General features: G+C 41.0%; 3 protein-coding genes across 3 annotated transcripts; 1 reads left to right on the forward strand and 2 right to left on the reverse strand.

Annotated features, from left to right (window-relative positions):
* Positions 1-1,976: 1,976 nt before the first annotated feature.
* LOC310996346 (extracellular calcium-sensing receptor-like) lies at positions 1,977-6,785 on the forward strand (the record flags this gene model as incomplete). Its single annotated transcript, XM_083985722.1, has 8 exons — positions 1,977-1,981; positions 2,504-2,849; positions 3,194-3,481; positions 3,909-4,460; positions 4,588-4,809; positions 5,571-5,694; positions 5,804-6,276; positions 6,363-6,785. 8 exons carry the CDS (start codon positions 1,977-1,979, stop codon positions 6,783-6,785), a joined length of 2,433 nt encoding a protein of 810 aa, XP_083841848.1.
* A 1,609-nt stretch (positions 6,786-8,394) lies between these two features.
* LOC310996347 (extracellular calcium-sensing receptor-like) lies at positions 8,395-11,620 on the reverse strand (the record flags this gene model as incomplete). The annotated part of the gene is made up of 6 exons (XM_083985723.1): positions 8,395-9,308; positions 9,657-9,780; positions 9,892-10,113; positions 10,206-11,024; positions 11,127-11,412; positions 11,502-11,620. 6 exons carry the CDS (start codon positions 11,618-11,620, stop codon positions 8,395-8,397), a joined length of 2,484 nt encoding a protein of 827 aa, XP_083841849.1.
* A 1,070-nt stretch (positions 11,621-12,690) lies between these two features.
* On the reverse strand, positions 12,691-15,912 carry LOC310996348 (extracellular calcium-sensing receptor-like; the record flags this gene model as incomplete). The annotated part of the gene is made up of 6 exons (XM_083985724.1): positions 12,691-13,604; positions 13,949-14,072; positions 14,184-14,405; positions 14,498-15,316; positions 15,419-15,704; positions 15,794-15,912. The coding sequence occupies 6 exons, from the start codon at positions 15,910-15,912 to the stop codon at positions 12,691-12,693; spliced, it is 2,484 nt and encodes an 827-aa protein (XP_083841850.1).
* Between the last annotated feature and the right edge of the window lie 2,884 nt (positions 15,913-18,796).

Here is an 18,796-nt window from a genome sequence, read left to right on the forward strand (position 1 = left end):
CAGAGCAGAGATCCGAGAGCAGGACTTTCCTCCGCGCAAGAGGAAACACTCTGCGCAGGCAGCTGTGACCAAGTGCGAGCACACAGTTTGAGCACGAGCAGGGCAAACTTGAATGCGAAAGCAAAGTTTGAGCACGAGCAGGGCAACTTTGAATCCGAGAGCACAGGTTTAAACATCGAGCACATAGTTTGAGCGCGAGCAGAGTAAATTTGAATATGAGAGCAGAGTTTTCTGAACGTCAAATCAAAAAGTAATGCTCTCAAATCAACATAATATGCTCTTGATTTATGATAGAAAATAACCTCCATACTAATCAGGCATTTTTGCCCAAGACGTCTTACATAAACCAGCCTCTAAGCCTTGCAACTTTTGAACCCTCTGCTCAGGGGCCTGATATTCTATTGTGCCCATTTTGGGCACTGAGGATGTACATCCAGGTGACTGCTGCATTCCGGCAGTCTGATTCATTGTTTGTCGGTCACACAGGCCATAGGCAGGGCCCTTCTTTGTCCAAGCAGCGGTTGTCACAGTGGATTGTGGAGGCCATCAGTTATGCCTACAGTGACAGTGGCCTACCAGCCCCTTCTCACCTTCGAGCACACTCTACTAGGAATATGTTGACATAGTGGCCAGCCTTACGAGGACTTCTGCTCTCAGACATCTACGCTGCTGCATCCTGGGTATTGACTTGCACATTTATTGTGAGGTTTTATAGGGTCAACGTGGCCATACAAAACTCCTTGACCACAGCTACCCTTTCTCACGGTTCCTAACCTTTCTGAAGGGGTCAGTAGTTCTTCCTGGTGACACTGTTGGTATTAGTCATCCAGGTGCTTAAAGCACCGCCTCCGGTGGTCAGTAGAAATGGAATAGAATGATGGTTAGGTCTGTAACCGTGGTTCTATGAATTTCAGATGACCGCCAGAGCTTGGCAGTCAAAGATTGCCAAGGGGTTACTTCCGGGGTGAGTGTGCCTTAAAGCAGAAGTAAGCGATCCGGTCGTTTTGGCTAATTCTGCGTTCCAGGCCGGCTTTTGAAACCGTAAATTACAGCTTCAAGTCACAACTTACGACTTTGTAGCGTTCCAGGCAACCCACTTGTGTTTTTCCGACCTGTTTTACCGGTGAAAGTGCACTATAACGGCCACTCGTAACTTCCGACCCGTGAACTCGTACCAGTACGTCTTTTTTTACAGTCTATGAACCAGATCGAACTGGTACGACTTCACAGGTCGGAAAAATACAAGTTGCCTTGAACGCACCATAACAGTCCTCGTCCCTACGTCACCACATTCACGGCGTCCCTTGGCTGCACACACAGCCCTGCATGCCGTTCTCTCTCCTCATTGGATAAAAACTGTAGGATACGAGAAAAGTTATCTCCTCGGCTCAGAGCAGAGCAGAGTGACTGACAGACCCGTGTTTCGGTCCAAACACTCTATGTAAGTGATTGCTGTCGGAAGATATAAGTATTTAAGACTTATATTAACACAAATATATCACTTACTTCTGCTTTAAGTACCGGGGCGGAGGCATATGTCACCCCTGTCACAGGTGACTTTGTTGTTATAGACACTCGACCTGCACATGCATGTGATGTCAGGTGCTTAAAGCACTGCTTCTGGCAGTCATCCGAAATTCATAGAACCGCGGTTACAGACGTAACCATCGTTTTATAGCACAGAATATGCAAAACATGGAAATGTTAACAAGAGTTGACAAAGGGCAGCTTCTGTTGGGAGGGGAAGTGCAACAGGTAAAGATAATGACATCTAAATAAAAGTTAAATGAAATGAAATGAGTCAATTTGTTTCAATTAACTTGTTAATTAAAATTTTAATTTAATTCAGTACAATTTGAATAAAGTCATCACAAATAAAAGGACATGGAAAATCATACAATATATCAGTAGTAATGAACATTTATTTAATGTGTACACTATTCAACTCATATTCTCATTCGAGTTGAATATGAAACATGTGGTAACACCATTAATGATGTCACATGTACTGTCTCTGGGCAGTCCCTTCAGATTTAGGGTGCCAACTACAGTATATAAATCAGGCTCGTCATGAAATATTTTAATAATTTGCATGTAAACAGGAAGGGCAACTGCTCTTGTTGTGCTAGAGCTTTCCTTCTGACCTTGGCCAACCATGGCATTATGGGCTGCTCATATTTTTATGTTTCTTTCTGTCTTTAGGGGCACAGCTAGCTCATCTGCTGCTCTGGATAACTGTGTTTTCTTGGGGGAAGAGGAAAAAAACAGTTTGTATGAAGATGGAGATGTAGTTATCGGAGGCTTATTTCCTCTACACTACAGCCCTGTGTTTTCTCTTAAAACATACAAAACAAAACCAGCCCCTAATATGTATAAGTAGTAAGTGTTTTTTTTTAGTAGTATATGGCGTGTGTAGATTTCAATTGTTTGCATTGTTGGTGTGGTTATTTTAATGTATGTATATTTTGTGCTTTGTCATCAACTGCTTTTCACTTCTTTATAGTTTCAGTGCGCGTGCTTTGCGCTGGATTCAGACCATGATTTTCACAATCAAGGAGATCAATCAGCGTGGAGACCTCCTGCCACAGCTCAAACTGGGTTTCCATATCCGTGACAGCTGTGATGACATACCTGTGTCTCTGAAAGCACTGCTCCTGTTGGTGAACGGCCAGCCAGAGAAAGGCATCAGAGCACAGCAAAGGAACAGGGATGAAGATGTAGAAAGAAATGGATTTAATTTAGGCTGTTCTGCTGTGCACAGGACTGTGTCCCCAGTTGTCATAAGAGATGCTGGCTCAGGGGTTTCTATGGCTCTGTTGAGAAGCCTAGGTTCTTTCCACATCCCCCTGGTAAGAGCGCCTGATCTGTGCAATTTTGTTATTAATAATGTGTATTTAACCATCCCATCCTGTTGTGGTCTTATATTCATGGGTGGCATAGGGTTACAAAACTGTTGCTGTTCTGTCTAAAATACAATTTTTCATAGGACAAAGAAAACCTGCTCCATTTTAGATTTGTGATCAAAATTGTAATTCTTTAAAGTTATTATTTCAGTAATCATACTGAATCACAAAAAAATATGTATTTGTTGCTATTTAATGACACAACTCTTTTTTTCTTTTCTTTTTTTTTTTTTTACAATAAGACACTTCAAATGTTGCACAATGTTAACTGTTGTTTGTTGTAATACCAGGTGAGCTATTTTGCATCCTGCAGCTGTCTGAGTAATCAAAGGGAGTTCCCCACTTTCATGCGCACAATGCCGAGTGATGCTTTCCAGATCAGAGCCCTAGCCCGGCTGGTCCGCTATTTTGGCTGGACCTGGGTGGGACTCATTGGCGTGGAATCTGATTATGCTCGCTTTGCCATCCAGCTCTTCCTCCAGGAATCAGTGCAGTACGGTGTGTGTGCTGCCTACACTCACTTCTACCCTGTAGCCCTGAGTCAGCCAGCACTAGATGAGCTTCTGGATGTTGTTCAGGTATCTCTGTCACTACGGATTTATCATACAAAAATAAACCCAGAAATGTGACCTACAATTCTGAATATGTGCCCCTAATCCTGAAAATTGTATTATGTTTCTTTAATTGTATTAATGTAGTATTTACTTCTCTAGCAAAAGACAATAACATCAATTAAAATCAGATAAAGCATACACATTGCCAGTGAAATATGGTTTTAGTCACTGAAAATCTATTTTTCTAAATACTGCCCACTGTTGTATTAACTGTGATTGATTTCCCCTTGTTCATGTTTCTTGTTATATATATATATATATATATATATGGTGCAGTATTTTATAGTTGAATCTATATTATGAGTACTCAACAACACAACCAACCATTGTGTAATGAAGGTCTCCAAATCTTCTTGACCAAATCTTTTAACCTTTATTTAATTATTTTCAGATGGCATCATCAAAGGTCATCATTAACTTTTCTGGCGAGTCAGAGATGCAGGGAATTCTCAGAGAGACCAGGCGTCGGAATATAACTGACCTGCAGTGGATCGCCAGTGAGGCTTGGGCCACTGCCACCATGCTCTGGGAAAAGTTTGGTGATCTCTTGACTGGAACACTAGGATTTGCCATTCGGAGAGCTGATGTGATTCCAGGGCTGGAACAACATCTCACCAGTATCACACCATCCAATATTCATCTATCTGCTTTATTGGCAGAATTTTGGGAGGAGACGTTTAACTGTCGACTGAATGGGTCAGTGAACAGCCACTACCACGGGGTCGAAACCTACCTGGACAGATTGCCATGCAAAGGGACAGAGAATTTAGATGATGTGTACTCTCCTTATTCTGACGTGACACAGCTACGAGTGTCCTATAATGTCTATAAGGCAGTTTATCTGGTGGCCCATGCCTTGCAAGATATGAGTAACTGCAAAGCTGGAAATGGCCCTTTTCGTAACAGCACCTGTGCAGACCCTAAAAAAATTAAACCATGGCAGGTAAGAAAAACTCCAGGTAAAATATTATTTTGTCGTAAAATCCTTCCTAAAAAAAAGTCTGAGAAAGTGGTAAAATACACTGTAATTTTTTTTTTTTTTAGATAACTTGGGTCTCTTCTTCCCTCAGCTCATCCACTACATGAAGCTTGCCAATTTTTCTGCACTGGGTGCAAAGGTCAACTTTGACCAAAACGGTGACCCTATTGCTTATTATGACCTAATGAACTGGCAGAGGAGTCCTGATGGCTCCCTACATTTAGTTAAAGTAGGTTTTTATGACGCCTCATCACCTGCTGGGCACAGCCTGGTCATTAACGATTCAATGATACAGTGGCCTGTTGGGAAACAGGTGTGTTCTCTGCAAACAGGCTTGAGACCATGTTCACCTCTTAGACTACTTTATGTTCTGTTGATTAACACATCAGCGAGTTTGTTCTCATTCATGTGCAATGTATTTTATTGTTAAAAAAAAGCAGAAGACATGTCTCTTTTCAAGCTCATATTTTTTATTTTATTTAACCTTTATTTAACCAGGCGAGCAAATTAAGAACAAAATTCTTATTTTCAAGTGCAGCCTGACTGCATTCCATATATTCAATAGTAACCAAATTGTGATACCAATTAGCATATTTTCCCCTTGGAGAGTAAATATGTGAATAGTTAATACCTAAGATGATAACAGAGTTATGTTCTTTGAGTATAATTTGAATAAATAAATGGAATAATGCCAAATATATTTGTAATACAGCTCTAAATCTTATGATTTAGTACATTTGTACAAAAAGTAATTCAATGTTTACAGGAAAAAAAAAATTACATGCATTGTTATGTTATTAGATACTGTTTAATGTCAGCTATACACCAAGTTTTCCTTGTTGATCATCCATACTAATACTGTCTTAACCGTAATTGTCGTAATGACCTGTTGTTATCTTTTTAGTGATGTATTAGGGTTAGGGTTAGGGTTAGTATTCAGCTTCACCTGTAATACACCTCTTTGGTTTACACTGAATTTAGGTTTCAAATGTCTTTTCACCTTTTAGTCAGAGACTGTAGTACAGAATGAACTGTGTAGGGATATTCTCTGAGTGGCTGACCTTTGCCTCTCAGGCTTCCCGATCTGTATGCAGTGATAGCTGCCCTCCAGGTTCCCGCATCGCCAGGAGAAAGGGGGAACCCATCTGTTGTTTCGATTGTGTCCCCTGTGCTGAGGGAGAAGTCAGCAACAAGACTGGTGTGTTCTGTCTATTATCACCTTCTCACCCTCACCCTCACCCTCTTAATCAAAATATAAAGTCAGGTTCTCTAAACTAAAGAAAATCCTCTTCTCTCTCCATCTGCAGATTCTTTAGAGTGCTTCCGCTGCTCAGAAGACACATGGCCAAATGAAGTGAGAGACAGATGCATCCCAAAGACCACTGAGTACCTATCTTACCACGAGTTAATGGGTGTGATGCTTTGTGTTGTATCTATTCTCGGAGCTTGTATTTCTCTCTCCATCCTCGCCATATTCTTCACATGTAAAGATACACCCTTGGTGCGGGCCAACAACATGGATCTGAGCCTTCTCCTCTTGGTGTTCCTTGCCGTCTGTTTCCTTGTTGCTCTGTTGTTCATTGGCAAGCCTTCAGATTGGCTTTGCCGAATCAGGTACCCAGCATTTGGGATCAGTTTTGCCCTCTGCATTTCATGCCTCTTGGCTAAGACAGCAGTGGTCCTAATGGCTTTTAGGGCCACATTGCCAGGAAGTAATATCATGAAGTGGTTTGGACCCAACCAGCAGAGAGCCAGTGTGCTTGTAGGAACAGCTGTACAGGTAGAAAACCTTTTTAAAAGCCAGCTTTCTAGACATATCTTCTTAACAGTGTTCAGTAAAAGCCTGCTGTTTTCCCCTCTGCTCAGGTAATCATATGTCTCATCTGGCTGCTCACCAGCCCACCTTATGCCAACAACAACACAGATTACCACAGTGCTATCATCATCATCGAGTGTGTTACTGGTTCAGATGTTGGCTTCTGGTGTGTTCTCGGATACATTGGCATCCTGGCCTGCATGTGTCTCCTCATGGCTTTTCTTGCTCGCAAGCTCCCTGACAATTTTAACGAGGCCAAGTTCATCACCTTCAGCATGCTGATATTCTTTGCAGTGTGGATCACTTTTATCCCAGTTTATGTGAGCACAGCTGGGAAGTACACAGTGGCTGTCCATATTTTTGCTATTTTGGCATCTGCATTTGGACTTCTGTTTTGCATTTTTGCTCCCAAGTGCTATATTATCATTCTGAAACCGGAAAAAAACAGCAAGAAAAAAATTATGCAAAGGTGAAAACAGCACATACACTGTGTATGTGTTGACAAAAAAGGTTACATACTGTGCATTGGGGAAGTGTTTACTCATTCACCTCTTTAATGTTTTCACATTTTAAAGTATTGCAACCTTGTTCTAGAAAACAAAGAAAAACACAAATGTTTCATGTGTTCTACACATCTCATGTGTTCTCTCTTTGCTTGGACTGGTCTGAACACTTTCCTATTGCACTGTATGCAAGAAAGCCACATGGATGAAATGTAGACTTAAAATGCAATAAAATGTTTTGTTAAAAACACATCTCTCTAAGATGATTGTGATTTTATTATGTCGCTATCATTTTCCGTTAAGGAAATAGACACAAAAGAGTACGACAATACCCCCGCGGCAATGCCGCCAAACTCAGAGGTCAAGCAGCCGCTGCTCTGTGACTAACAGGCAGTGCGTGTAACGGATGTGCACTCACTCCACCCATAAATGACATGCTAACCAACCTGCCAAGCGGTTGTCAACCTCTTGGCGAAGGGGTTAGGATCGTCGCCTCCGGTACGGGAGGTCGTGGGATCGAACCTCACCTAGGGCAGGCCGTGAGAAACACAACACAGAGGGCCAGATATGACATCGGCTACATGTGCAACATGTTGCGTTTCACTTTCATGATGCAGGCTTAAGGGGGGCACGCATTTTGGGGCAGTATTATTACACGTCTTTAATTGAGAATTGGTCAATGATCATGTCAACATGATCTACACAAAAAAAAAAAACTTTCATAAGGGCACTTGCTTGGTCCAGAGGGCAAAGGGCAGGTGCTATAGCACCACCTAGTGTCTATCTGTGCACGCCACTCATCAATATGCACTATCAAAGCATTATTGATGTTGTGTATGACTCACATTGCCAGGGAATCGATCTATCTGTTTAGACTGCAGACGCATTGGCGAATAAACAATTTGTATCTGATTTATTTCCACATATAACAAGGGCTTGAATCCAATCTGACAATATCTCATATCTTGCGTTTTTTCCCATTCACATATTCATGTTAGTTACAGATCAGATCTGTGCCACTTGAGAGGAAAATATCAGAATTGGGCCACTTGAACCTTGTAGTGTAAAGACAGCCTTAGACAGCCAGGCCTCAGGTGAGGAGGACATGGATAAACAACCACTAAAAAAAAACCCTAACCCTAACCCTGGTGGCACCGAACCGATAGTGTTGAGAGACGGTCTGGGCCAAAAATGTCAGGGCTATTTTTTTGTCAGTCCACCCCTATCGCCAAATATAAATTATATTCCGATCACATAGATTTTTTTTTGTTTGTGAATAAACAATTACTCGTCACAGCTTAGTTTTATAAAACACATTTACTGAACACACAATATGACCAGTGCATAGAAATACATACGGTATGTATTATTCTGTCAATTTAAATTACAATTATTGAGTAATTATGATTTATCAATTACTTTTAAATCACAAACTCATTTAAATAATCTCCTTCCATTGTCTTTACTGATGGTGCAGAACATTTTATGCATTCTATGAAGTCATATGAAATGCAGATCCTCATACAAACAACATAAAAGATTGGCAATACCACCAGTATTGTCCTTTAAAATCAAGAAATTATATTTTTTGTCCAATTTGTTTTGTCATGACATGTTTCTTGGTATTTTTTTCTGGTTTGATCAATATTATGTAGCATTTAGGTGCAAAAATAGAAATCAATAAGCCAAATGCTGAAGACAGAATTGCAAATGTTTCCACTGCTACAGTGAACTTCCCAGGAGAACTGACATATGCAGGGATGAATGTGATCCAGACTGCACAAAATATCAGCATGCTGAAGGTGATAAATTTGGCCTCATTAAAGTTATCAGGCAACTTTCTTGCTAGAAATGCCAGTACCAGACAAATGATTGCAAGGATTCCTATATAGCCCAGCACTACATAGAATGCAGCCTCAGAGCCTGTGTTACATTCTAATACAATCTTTTTGTTGCTGTATCTGAAGACCATGTCTGGGAAAGGGGGATTTAATTTAAGCCACAATATACATATTACAATCTGAATTAAAGTGCAGGAGCAAACTATAATTCTTTGCTGTGCAGGACCAAACTTTCCTGCAACTTTGTTTCCAGGAAACGTGGCTTTGAAAGCTGATACAACAACAATGGTTTTTCCTAACACACAGGAAATACAAAACGCAAATGTCACACCAAAAGCCGTGTGGCGGAGCATGCAAGTCCAGACTGTGGGTCTGCCAATAAAAGTGAGAGGACAGAGAAAACACAGAAAAAGAGAAAACAACAGGAAACAGCTCAACTCAGAGTTGCTGGCCTTAACCACAGGGGTTTCTCTGTACTTGACAAAAACTATTACAGTAGCCAGTGACAGGGAGGCCCCTAGTAGGGAAACAACTGTGATAGCTATCCCCATTGGCTCATGGTAGATCAGAAATTCTATTGTTTTGGGAATGCACTCAGCTTTCTTTTCACTGGACCAGTATTCCTGTGGACATGGTGTGCAGTCTGCTGCACCTGTGGGGGCAAATAAATAAAAAGTATGAGTTATCCAACTGGATAATCCTGTTTGCTGACAATTAATACAAATTCAACACAATGCAGGTACAGTGGCATGTATAAGTATTGTCAACATGAAATATATGCAAACATTAACTGCATGTTAAACAGATTGAGAAAAACAACCACTGCACACTGATAAGACTCTGTGCTGATACAATTTATTGTGAACAACGAGTTTTGCTTGTGCGTCGTCAGGCCTCCTGCTGCCCACCAGCACCTGAGGAATTGTGGCTGTGCAGGGAGATTCGTCTCACTTCTACTACAGTAACTGCATATACACATACTTTGGACACGTAGTTGTACCTGTTGTGTTGGCTATAGTTCCATCAGCACATGGGATACAGTCAAAACAGCAAGTGGGTTTTCCTTTGATTTGAGCTTTCCTAGTTCCCACTGGACAGACATTAGAGCACACTGATGAGGGAACCTGCAGGGGAAAAAAAGATTAGCACAGCCATATTCAGTTAATGTCATTATTCAACAGGACATATTAATAAAGACAATATTATTGCATGAGAAAATATGTCTATATGATTACCGTTTTTCCTGTCCTCCACACTATCTCTTCCTCCTGGATGCTGAGTTTATAATCACCATTAGCAGCAGAAGCAAAATGACCCAGTGTCACATGTCGTACCTGACCATCTCTCAGCTGCCAGTTAATAATGTCATAGGAAGCAGGAGGGTCGCCATTCTCATCAAAGAACACATTATCCCCAAACTGATTTGTGAAATGTACCTTATGTAGGTGAGCAGTGACCTGAGGTAAAAGGAAAGTCAAGAGTTCATATTAGTCTCTCTAAAGATAAAATCATTGTTGATGTGCAGACAGTCAGTTGACTTAATTCTCACCTGTCTGGATTGAATCTCTGAAATATTTAAACATGCCGTCGTGGTTTTTTCTCCAGCTGGATGACAGAATATCAGCTGATGTAGGGCATGTGCAATGGCATAAACTGCTGTATACACATTATAGGACACTCTGAGCTCTGTGACATTAAAGAACATATCCTGGGAATGTATTAATGTCTCATTGCCTGTGCATACTTCAGTTGTTGTAGCTGTTTGCTCTCCAGGTAAAACAGCTCTACAGCCCACCATAATCTCCCAGAAGACCTTCACAAATGCCGCATCTGGATCTGTGTAAGGGCTAATGCCTGTCAGGAATGGTTTTAGATTTGGAATAGCCATCTTCTGCACCACAAATCCCAGGGCTCCACCAAAAGCTTGGTAGATTTCAGGTGTGGAGGGCCGTGATGCTGTTATCCAGGCCTCACTAGCAATCCACTGAATTCCAGTAATGTTCTGTTTTACTATTTCTTTCATCAGGGGATAAAAGTCACCCTCGGGTACAAAAGCCAGAATAACTTTGACAGTGGACTGTTTGATCATTTCCACAACATCCAGAATCCTATCTCTAGTGAATGTGCGTAGAATTGTACCAACAAATGCAATACATACACCAAGCTTTTTCACCTCTTCACTGAAAGCCTGGATCCCATTTCGACCATAGTCATTATCTGATTGTATGGTCCCAATCCACTGCCAGCCAAAACGTTTGACCAGTGCGGCCAAAGCTTTTGCCTGGAAGAAGTCGCTGGGGATTGTCCGGAAGAAAGTAGGGTATTTAGCTTTGTCACTCAGACAAGCACACGTTGAGAAGTAACTAACCTATAAAAAGATCATCTGATGAAATACAAGCCAACTCAACAAAAGCATCATCATCAAATATCATAGGTCACCAACAAAATAAAACATTATTTCATCTCTTACTATTGGCACTTGAAATGGTCCCAGAGCTCCAGCCACAGCTAAGGACTGAGATGATCCTGACTCTGCGATGAGGGCAGATATAGCTGGAGGACAGGGAGAAGTTGATTCTATCTCCTCTGGCCCACTAGCCAGAGATAGTGCAGCACGTAAAGTGTTTGTAGGAGATGCACAGGAGTTAAGGATCCTGTAGCCAAGAGATATGTTTGGAAGTAGAGCAGACTCTTTGTTGATTTCTTCGATTGCAAATATCATGACTTGGGTCCATCGAAAAGCTCGCAGGTCAAATCTAAAGGGATTTTGGTATGACAATGAAGAACAGCTACAAAATGAAGAAGCACATGTGAAAGGTGTATAAGTAAGATTTGTAAAACTTACCCTGCACACTTCACTGCAGGTGGCTCCCTTTCATATGTAGTGGTGCTGCCAATCTCTTTGTTGAAAACTGGGAAAATCCCCCCGATCATTATATCTCCCTGCTTGAACAGACTTGGCATGTCAAATCTGGCAAACAGTTCACAGCCATACACTGTGCTCATGTAAAGAATGGACAACCATAAGAGAGTAAGTCTCTGCATGTTTGCTCTGCATGTTTTTTTTTAAAGAGGTGAGGACTCAGCTCTTATAACAACAGAGTCGAGTGTAGGGAGATGTGCTCTCTTCATAAAAGGCTATTTCATTTCCCACAGGACAGGGAAATATGGCTGCCATAATTAAAGTATAGGCATATGTAACACAATCACTCACAAATTATATGATGTCATTAATACACTCAGTACATATACTATTTTGAGTGACTCTATAAGTCTTTTATTCATTTTATTTTTTATTTATTTTTTACAGTATTACACTTTTAAGTCCTTGTCATTTATTGATGGCATAAAACACATGATGACACACATGATTTTGATGCTCTAAAATATGGTGAGACTGGCGCAGGAGCACATTTGTTTGGATTAGTGTAACTGTATACGATATGTATGTGTGTTGATGAGTAAGTATGTTTTTTTTTACAGGTTCATACTCATAAATCATCATATACACATCCATATCAATACAGACATGCCTCATGCCAATATTAATGTATCACACCTTGCACCAGTGAGGTCTTGGCATCCTGCAATCTTTATGTGTGTTTAACTGTTTATTTGTAAGCGCTGTGTGTTCAAAAATGTCAGGGCTATTTTTTTGTCAGTCCACTCCTATTGCCAAATATAATTTATATAGTGATCACAGATTTCTTTTCTTTTTTTTTTGTAAATAAACAATTACTCGTCACAGCTTAGTTTTATAAAACACATTTACTGAACACACAAGTATGAGCAGTGCATAGTCATACATACAGTATTTATTATTCTGTCAATTTAAATTACAATTATTGAGTAGGCTAATTATGATTAATCAATTACTTATAAATCACAAACTCATTTATAATCTCCTTCCATTGTCTTTACTGATGGTGCAGAACATTTGATGCATTCTATGAAGTCATATGAAATGCAGATCCTCATACAAACACCATAAAAGATTGGCAGTACCACCAGTATTGTCCTTTAAAATCAAGAAATTATATTTTTTGTCCAATTTTTTTTGTCATGACATGTTTCTTGGTATTTGTTTCTGGTTTGATCAATATTATGTAGCATTTAAGTGCAAAAATAGAGATCAATAAGCCAAATGCTGAAGACAAAATTGCAAACGTTTCCACTGCTACAGTGAACTTCCCAGGAGAACTGACATATGCAGGGATGAATGTGATCCAGACTGCACAAAATATCAGCATGCTGAAGGTGATAAATTTGGCCTCATTAAAGTTATCAGGCAACTTTCTTGCTAGAAATGCCAGTACCAGACAAATGATTGCAAGGATTCCTATATAGCCCAGCACTACATAGAATGCAGCCTCAGAGCCTGTGTTACATTCTAATACAATCTTTTTGTTGCTGTATCTGAAGACCATGTCTGGGAAAGGGGGATTTAATTTAAGCCACAATATACATATTACAATCTGAATTAAAGTGCAGGAGCAAACTATAATTCTTTGCTGTGCAGGACCAAACTTTCCTGCAACTTTGTTTCCAGGAAACGTGGCTTTGAAAGCTGTTACAACAACAATGGTTTTTCCTAACACACAAGAAATACAAAACGCAAATGTCACACCAAAAGCCGTGTGGCGGAGCATGCAAGTCCAGACTGTGGGTCTGCCAATAAAAGTGAGAGGACAGAGAAAACACAGAAAAAGAGAAAACAACAGGAAACAGCTCAACTCAGAGTTGCTGGCCTTAACCACAGGGGTTTCTCTGTACTTGACAAAAACTATAACAGTAGCCAGTGACAGGGAGGCCCCTAGTAGGGAAACAACTGTGATAGCTATCCCCATTGGCTCATGGTAGATCAGGAATTCTATTGTTTTGGGAACGCACTCAGCTTTCTTTTCACTGGACCAGTATTCCTGTGGACATGGTGTGCAGTCTGCTGCACCTGTGGGGGCAAATAAATAGAAAGTATGAGTTATCCAACTGGATAATCCTGTTTGCTGACAATACAAATTCAACACAATGCAGGTACAGTGGCATGTATAAGTATTGTCAACATGAAATATATGCAAACACTAACTGCATGTTAAACAGATTGAGAAAAACAACCACTGCACACTGATAAGACTCTGTGCTGATACAATTTATTGTGAACAACGCGTTTTGCTTGTGCGTCGTCAGGCCTCCTGCTGCCCACCAGCACCTGAGGAATTGTGGCTGTGCAGGGAGATTCGTCTCACTTCTACTACAGTAACTGCATATACACATACTTTGGACACGTAGTTGTACCTGTTGTGTTGGCTATAGTTCCATCAGCACATGGGATACAGTCAAAACAGCAAGTGGGTTTTCCTTTAATTTGAGCTTTCCTAGTTCCCACTGGACAAACATTAGAGCACACTGATGAGGGAACCTGTAGGGGAAAAAAAGATTAGTGCAGCCATATTCAGTTAATGTCATTATTCAAATAGACATATTAATAAAGACAATATTATTGCATGAAAAAATATGTCTACATGATTACCATTTTCCCTGTCCTCCACACTATCTCTTCCTCCTGGATGCTGAGTTTATAATCACCATTAGCAGCAGAAGCAAAATGACCCAGTGTCACATGTCGTACCTGACCATCTCTCAGCTGCCAGTTAATAATGTCATAGGAAGCAGGAGGGTCGCCATTCTCATCAAAGAACACATTATCCCCAAACTGATTTGTGAAATTTACCTTATGTAGGTGAGCAGTGACCTGAGGTAAAAGGAAAGTCAAGAGTTCATATTAATCTCTCTAAAGATAAAATCATTGTTGGTGTGCAGACAGTCAGTTGACTTAATTCTCACCTGTCTGGATTGAATTTCTGAAATATTTAAACATGCCCTCGTGGTTTTTTCTCCAGCTGGATGACAGAATATCAGCTGATGTAGGGCATGTGCAATGGCATAAACTGCTGTATACACATTATAGGACACTCTGAGCTCTGTGACATTAAAGAACATATCCTGGGAATGTATTAATGTCTCATTGCCTGTGCATACTTCAGTTGTTGTAGCTGTTTGCTCTCCAGGTAAAACAGCTCTACAGCCCACCATAATCTCCCAGAAGACCTTCACAAATGCCGCATCTGGATCTGTGTAAGGGCTAATGCCTGTCAGGAACGGTTTTAGATTTGGAATAGCCATCTTCTGCACCACAAATCCCAGGGCTCCACCAAAAGCTTGGTAGATTTCAGGTGTGGAGGGCCGTGATGCTGTTATCCAGGCCTCACTAGCAATCCACTGAATTCCAGTAATGTTCTGTTTGACTATTTCTTTCATCAGGGGATAAAAGTCACCCTCAGGTGCAAAAGCCAGAATAACTTTGACAGTGGACTGTTTGATAATTTCCACAACATCCAGAATCTTATCTCTAGTGAATGTGCGTAGAATTGTACCAACAAATGCAATACAAACACCAAGCTTTTTCACCTCTTCACTGAAAGCCTGGATCCCATTTCGACCATAGTCATTATCTGATTGTATGGTCCCAATCCACTGCCAGCCAAAACGTTTGACCAGTGCTGCCAAAGCTTTTGCCTGGAAAAAGTCGCTGGGGATTGTCCGGAAGAAAGTAGGGTATTTAGCTTTGTCACTCAGACAAGCACACGTTGCGAAGTAACTAACCTATAAAAAGATCATCTGATGAAATACAAGCCAACTCAACAAAAGCATCATCATCAAATATCATAGGTCACCAACAAAATAAAACATTATTTCATATCTTACTATTGGCACTTGAAATGGTCCCAGAGCTCCAGCCACAGCTAAGGACTGAGATGATCCTGCCTCTGCGATGAGGGCAGATATAGCTGGAGGACAGGGGGAGGTTGATTTTATCTCCTCTGGCCCACTAGCCAGAGATAGTGCAGCACGTAAAGTGTTTGTAGGAGATGCACAGGAGTTAAGGATCCTGTAGCCAAGAGATATGTTTGGAAGTAGAGCAGACTCTTTGTTGATTTCTTCGATTGCAAATATCATGACTTGGGTCCATCGAAAAGCTCGCAGGTCAAATCTAAAGGGATTTTGGTATGACAATGAAGAACAGCTACAAAATGAAGAAGCACATGTGAAAGGTGTATAAGTAAGATTTGTAAAACTTACCCTGTACACTTCACTGCAGGTGGCTCCCTTTCATATGTAGTGGTGCTGCCAATCTCTTTGTTGAAAACTGGGAAAATCCCCCCGATCATTATATCTCCCTGCTTGAACAGACTTGGCATGTCAAATCTGGCAAACAGTTCACAGCCATACACTGTGCTCATGTAAAGAATGGACAACCATAAATGAATAAGTCTCTGCATGTTTTTTTTAAGAGGTGAGGACTCAGCTCTTATAACAACAGAGTCGAGTGTAGGGAGATGTGCTCTCTTCATAAAAGGCTATTTCATTTCCCACAGGACAGGGAAATATGGCTGCCATAATTAAAGTATAGGCATATGTAACACAATCACTCACAAATTACATAATGTCATTAATACACTTACTATTTTGAGTGACTCTATAAGTCTTTTATTTATTTTATACAGTATTACACTTTTAAGTCCTTGTCATTTATTGATGGCATTAAACACATGATGACACACATGATTTTGACGCTCTAAAATATGGTGAGACTGGCACAGGAGCACATTTGTATTTCTTGAGAATTGATTGGATTAGTGTAACTGTATACAATATGTATGTGTGTTGATGAGTAAGTATGTTTTTATACACATCCATATCAATACAGACATGCCTCATGCCAATATTAATGTATCACACCTTGCACCAGTGAGGTATTGGCATCCTGCAATCTTTATGTGTGTTTAACTGTTTATTTATAAGCGTTGTGTGTTTTAGCTGAGAGACTCACCTGACCTGTTTGTCCAAAACAGCAAAGCCAGAGTTCACACAGGATGTAAGTGGGATGCCACACAGTCAACCAGGCAATCCATTGCCAGAAAAAAACAGGAGATCGTTGGGTTTCTGCAGCAAGGCAGACCAGGTTTTGGGTGGGGATTGGTACAAATCAACGAAGAAAGAAAGGGAAGACCTTGTGATCTCTGAAGTCATAAAGATGGAAGAGGAGAGCTACCAAATCAAAGCTGTGAGCCAGAATCAGCAAGAAGATGGACAACCTGGCTGCGATGATTAAGAGAGCCATCACGTGGTCAGATATGTGGAGGATGTCTCAGGCAATGATACGCTTCCTGATCAGGACCTTTCCATTGCCAGTAACCTGCACCTCTGGTATGGTGCTGAGGAGAATGACAGAGCGCAGGTGAATTTGGGCGTTTGGTGCGTGGGCTTGTATAAAAAATAGCGACTGGACGCTGTCAAGTCAGAAGACCATCAAGCTACTATCACCCATGGTGGCTCCACCTATAGGCTTCCAAGCTTACTGCAGCGGTTCTCCTACTCATTGCAACATAGCTCTCAAGGCTTGGACTCAGATTTCCTTTTCTTCGTGTGGCAAGGTGAAGAGGGCCCGGGCGGGCTTCGAACCCCAGACTCCCGGGTAAGAGTCATGCACGCTAACTACTTGGCCAAAGGGACATCCCCTTGGCCAAGTAGCCAGGGCGCATGATTGGAGGTATAGTGACAGGACCCTCAACTGTCACATCTCTCCCCCTCTTTTCACAAGCACGTCTTCGTGCTCCATGCAGGCTGCCACACATTAGGAATCCATGGACCCACCACTAGTGCTACAGTACATGGATCCTGCCGACAACGCCAGAATTTGGCATGATCAATTGGAGGTATAGTGACAGGACCCTCAACTGTCACATTCGCTTTAACTTCAACTTCAAACAACTTTATTAATCCCACCAGGGGCAATTGATTTCAGCAGCTCGCACAGTCCAAAAAAATCACAGTACACACAATAAATACATATAAAAGATAAGGTAAATAAATAGAATAGGATGCCAAGGGTACAGTGTTGTCAAAGATCAGTTGAATGAGTGAATAAATACATACGTTGCACATGTTTGACCAATAAAATGTGCATGGTAAGAGGAATAAAATCATTATAAAGAATTTAAGAGGCGAATAGCAGAGGGGATAAAAGATTTTAAAAAACGGTTTGTCTTGCAGACAGGTGAAACATAGCGACGACCTGAGGGCAACAGAGAGAATTCACTTGACAGCACGTGACCATTTACTTTCCTCAAAGTTTGTTGGTCACAAAAACTGTTTTATAATGCTGTACAAGCTGTTTTTATCTTTCACTGTGAGGCTGGGAAACCAGCAGATAAAGGAAAAACACAGGAGACTTTCGATAAAAGACTGGTAAAAACGACACAGAATAACAGGGCTGACAGAAAAAGAGTTCAATTTGCGGAGAAGATTAATTTTCTGTTGCCCTCGCTTTACAATGTCTGCAGTGTTCACATCAAATTTTAACTTCTCATCAAAAAAGGTACCTAGATATTTATATGAGGGAACTCTTTCCACAGTTTTACCATGGATGGTGCTATCTGCAGCTGGGATTTTGTTGCATCTAAAATCAATTATAAGCTCCTTCGTTTTGGACACATTTAAGTCTAAGTAGTTGTTGTCACACCATGAAACAAAATCAACAAGAGCCTCCCCGTGTCCTGCTTCAGATCCCTGAAGAAGGGACAGCAGTGCAGTGTCGTCAGATAATTTGGCTAGGTAGCTGCCTTGCCTAACGCTCCTGCATTCATCTGTATATAAAATAAAAAGTAGGGAGGAAAGGACACACCCTTGTGGTGAACCGGTGGACAAAGATAGGGAGTCTGAAACACATCCATTTACATAAACCCTCTGCTTTCTGTTGGTTAAAAAATCTGACAGCCATAAAACAATCTGGTGGGGCAAATTAAAATCACTTATTAGCCTCTTGAGTAAAAGATGCGGCTGCATCAAATTAAAAGCTGAAGAGAAGTCAGCGAATAAGAGCCGAGCATGGGCTTGGGGTTTTTCCAGGTGTTTGTAGAGGCAGTTAAGGATAAAAAGCTTGGCGTCCTCCACGCCTTTCCCTGCCTGATAAGCAATCTGGAGTAGGTTAATGCTCCCCTACGTGACATAATCATGTTCTTCATAATTTTCTCGAAGACCTTCATACACAGTGATGTAAGTGCTACTGGTCTAAAATCATTG

Source organism: Trachurus trachurus (genome assembly GCF_905171665.1).
Source record: "Trachurus trachurus genome assembly, chromosome: 13".
NCBI classification, from domain to species: Eukaryota; Metazoa; Chordata; class Actinopteri; order Carangiformes; family Carangidae; genus Trachurus; species Trachurus trachurus.